At 35.0% G+C, this 4071-nt stretch overlaps 1 protein-coding gene across 1 annotated transcript; it reads right to left on the reverse strand.

Annotated features, from left to right (window-relative positions):
* Positions 1-1211: 1211 nt before the first annotated feature.
* Positions 1212-2769, reverse strand: LOC149136135 (zinc finger BED domain-containing protein 5-like). Its single transcript, XM_089350045.1, has 2 exons — positions 2139-2769; positions 1212-1999 (listed from the first exon to the last, which is right to left on the reverse strand). The coding sequence occupies exons 1-2, from the start codon at positions 2160-2162 to the stop codon at positions 1742-1744; spliced, it is 282 nt and encodes a 93-aa protein (XP_089206171.1). The 5' UTR covers positions 2163-2769; the 3' UTR covers positions 1212-1741.
* Between the last annotated feature and the right edge of the window lie 1302 nt (positions 2770-4071).

The following is a 4071-nucleotide window of genomic DNA, read 5'->3' on the forward strand; positions in this document are numbered from 1 at the left end:
GCAATATGAAAATAAAAGTAAAAGCATTCAGCACCTGAAACTGAAGAGTGGTCGGGGGCTTTCGTTCGTTATCCATCTTTCGGAGAACAAAGTAAATAACAATATAATAAAGTATGCTATTACACACGCACACACACACACACACACACACACACACACACACACACACACAACGCATACAACACGCATGCGCGCGCGTGACACTCGCACGTACGCACAAACATATACATGCATATGCACATGCACAAAGTTTCCAAGACAACATTAAGTGCCTCAAGTATTGCAGATTAGAATTTCATTGGTTAAAGCACTCGTTTACATACATACATGCATACATACATACATACATACATACATACATACATACATACATACATACATACATACATACATTTGAGATCTAGAATTGATTTCATATTCAGTGTAATGATACACTTTTATTAGCTTAATGAATGACGTGAAAATCATTTCACTATAAATTAATAAATAAAAAGTCATTAGCAATTTTGTTAATTTTAGCCAATCGTAAGCCACAGACACATTCATGCCTGTTTCCATAATAACAAGCGGAACATGAGAACTCTTTTGTCTGCAAGAAGACTCATGTTGACAAATATATTGAAACCACTTGTTTTACCTATCGGTTGCCAATTGAGCATGTGAATTTATGTAGCGCAGGCGATATGAAAATTGTGATTTGTTCGAGAAATTGATTGAATATTTTTTAACTTTCGTTTTTAATGAACTGTTCAATAAAATGTATGTTTTTTTTTTTTCAAATATTTAATTTGTAATGTGCTATTTTGTTTTCTGATAACTCTTTTAAGTCCGTGCTATCGCATTAAATTCATATTGAACGCTTAAAACCACAAATGATGTGTTGTTTACTCCTTTTTTTTTTTTGTTAACCTCTGTGACGCGAGGTAATAAACGACGCTGCGACACTCACCGTTCTATGGTAGATTCATGTCCCTGAATTTACGTGGCGCAGGAGATACGTGAATTGTGATTTGTTTGAGAAATTGATTGAATGTATTTCTAACTTTCGTTTTTAATTTTAAAAATATTTTGTAATGTGTTGCTTATTTCATGCATAAATGTTTGTTTTTTAAGCATCTTTTGTTCACTCTTTTATTTTCATATATAACATTAACATGTACATTAACATATAACATTAACATGTCATTTTATAAGATTTTGCTGGCAAATTTTTTAATTAACATAAGCATTTATTTTCATGAAAGAAAATTATCGGAAAACTTTCATCTAATTCTTCCAAATCTTTCTGTAAAAACTATATTGAAACCATTTGTGGAGAAAAATTGTAATGTGTGTATCGCATGTAACGTGTTGTTCATCGCATTTGCATTAAATGTATATTGAATGCTTAAAACTACTTGTTTACTCGTTTTTTTTTTTGTCATTGAGGTGGTTGTGAGGTGTACTAAAAATAACAGCTAAATAACGCATATTGATTGCTTCAAACTAAATAACACGTGTTGTTTATAAATATTGACAACACGTGCTATTTTCAGAATATTGACGACAAAATGTGCAGTCAGGCACAAAATGACATCTTCCAAATCCTGTTTCCTGACTGGGTAAAAATGATCAAACTTTAAACCTTTTTCTGGAAAAAGTGAAATAACTCCAGAAATTCAGCTTGGAAGAGTATATTATTGTGCCAAATTTTAAAATTTTCGATAAACTTTAATTTTTGAAATGCCGGCAGCCAAACCAACTAGATCCAAGTTTTGTTTTTGTCACGTTTGTCACGCAAGTCTTTGAAATAGCTTATATCTTTATCGGCTTTACTGGGATGCAACTTCTTGAAATGTTCGCTCAGTCTCGAAGGCTTCATGGCTTCGTTTGAGAATGTCTTCTCACATATCAGGCAAAATTGCTCGCTGTGAGGTGATGAAATAAAACTGTATTTCAAATATTCGACATTATATTGCCGGTATTTCTTCTTCGCTCCTGCGTCTTCCATTGTCGATGCCTACATAAAATAGAGAAGCTATTACAGAAAGTCTAAAGAAGTGAGTGAGAATAAGAAAGAAATTTTACTAGTTGAGTGAAACTGGAAAGACTGGAAAAAGAACTGTTGTGCGAGGGAAAATGAGATACGGTACACCTACCTTCTTGTGGTAACAACTGTCCATTTGTACTTAGTCCAAGACTCGCACATACCCGTCGAACCTAACTTAGCAGCTGCTGCAACCAACCCCCGCTAGCTCGCTCATACACGTCTATTCACGGTAACGACTCGAGCCGAAAAAAGATAGCCTTGGTCAATGCGTCCCACACTTCCTGTTGAATGAAGTGTGGGAATAGTTGAATGAGTGGTCAGTAGTTTAATGAGTGAGCAAATTAACCAGAAGGCATATATAACAGAAGACTGAGTCGTAGTAATTTCAACAATTCTCAACATTTTATTACCAATGTGTTCAAAGCAGCAGATTGAATTGACTCTTAAAACAGTGAAACGAAATGGAGTTTTCGAATGTCCATTCGTGAAGTGTATATGTGCACGAATTATTCATGACTTCGAAGGTACAAAGGAAAGTGTCTGTAAAAATACATGAAAGACTTACTGACATTTTGATGGTTCTTCCATAAAAGGGTTATCCGGCTAAATACACGATGTTATACATTATGGCTGTACTTAAGTGGAGTTGCCATGTTAGTGATTGAATGTTGGAGAGATGCGTGTACCGTCACACATTGGTTGAGAAATCAACACCGACGGCACAGCGAGGACTTGTGAACAGATCAAATTCTAAGCGCTAACTAATCAAAGCTAAGCTTTTGACGCCGAGCAGCGGACAATCGAAAACGAGGCATTAACCCGTATTGCTGTGTCTACAGCGATAACCCGTATTACTGCGTCTACAGTGTTCGACTACTCCAAAGGGAAAATAATCCCATAATATGTCATGTAACTACAGAGATATTACTGGCCATTATACTTAATGAACATTTGGATAAAATCCCATGGTAGAAATGTTTTATCTGAATCATTTTTTTCAAATTATTCTGGATATCAATAGCATTTTGTCATTCCCATTATGATCTCATCAAGGGAATTAAGAAATACGTGACACTTAAACGTGTTCATTTTTTTTCGTAACTTACTTTTCTACACCCTTTTCTCAAGTTTTACTCCATTACCTCCACCTCCTGGCCATATTTCAGCCACCCACCGCCCATCTAACACCCTCCTAACCTTTCAGCGCCCCCAGGGGGCGGTACTGCCCACTTTGGGAACCAGTGATTTAATCGAGAGGGCCTTCCTCTAAAGTATATATTTTTATGTCGATGTTAAAAACAATTGTTTTTATTATTGTACAGGAAATTGTGTCATGTGAATAAAAAGTAGAAACCATCTTGGTAATAAAGATTATCTATCGTCTCAACTAATACATTTGGCATTTAACATCACGGTCCATTCAATTCGGCTAAAATTACACTCTACTGTTCCGTTACGGTATAGGTTTGCTAGCTATATTTCGTTACATCGGGTGTGGTGCCTGTAGCATGCAATTTCTATATCTAAACCACTTTTATTGTTCTACGACTTAGATTTCATCTTGTGAAAAGTTTAATACGGCAAACCTGCTGTTTGATGCTCAGATAAATAAAAAGATTAAAAAACAAACAGATAAACAAATAAAAACCTTACTGTGTACAAATAGAAAACCTACCGTGTCTTCAATAAGTGTAAAGTATACATACAGCACATGATTACATACATACATACATACATACATACATACGTACATACATACGTATATACATACGTACGTACACGCAAAGTGTATATACACACCACACATACACATATTTACATATTTGTATGTTATGCATTTGTGTGTATATATACACACACTCATATATGTATGTATGTATATATGTGTGTTGTGTGTATGGATATGTCTGTATATATTTATGTATGAATAAATATATATACATATAGATAGATATATAGATAGAGAAGTAGGTAGAAAGGGAGAGAGAGATGCGGGGAGAGAGGGTAACAGGGAGAGAAAGTGAGCTAGGAGTGTGCTAGTG

Source organism: Octopus bimaculoides, chromosome 4 (genome assembly GCF_046866305.1).
Source record: "Octopus bimaculoides isolate indiv1 chromosome 4, ASM4686630v1, whole genome shotgun sequence".
NCBI classification, from domain to species: domain Eukaryota; kingdom Metazoa; phylum Mollusca; class Cephalopoda; order Octopoda; family Octopodidae; genus Octopus; species Octopus bimaculoides.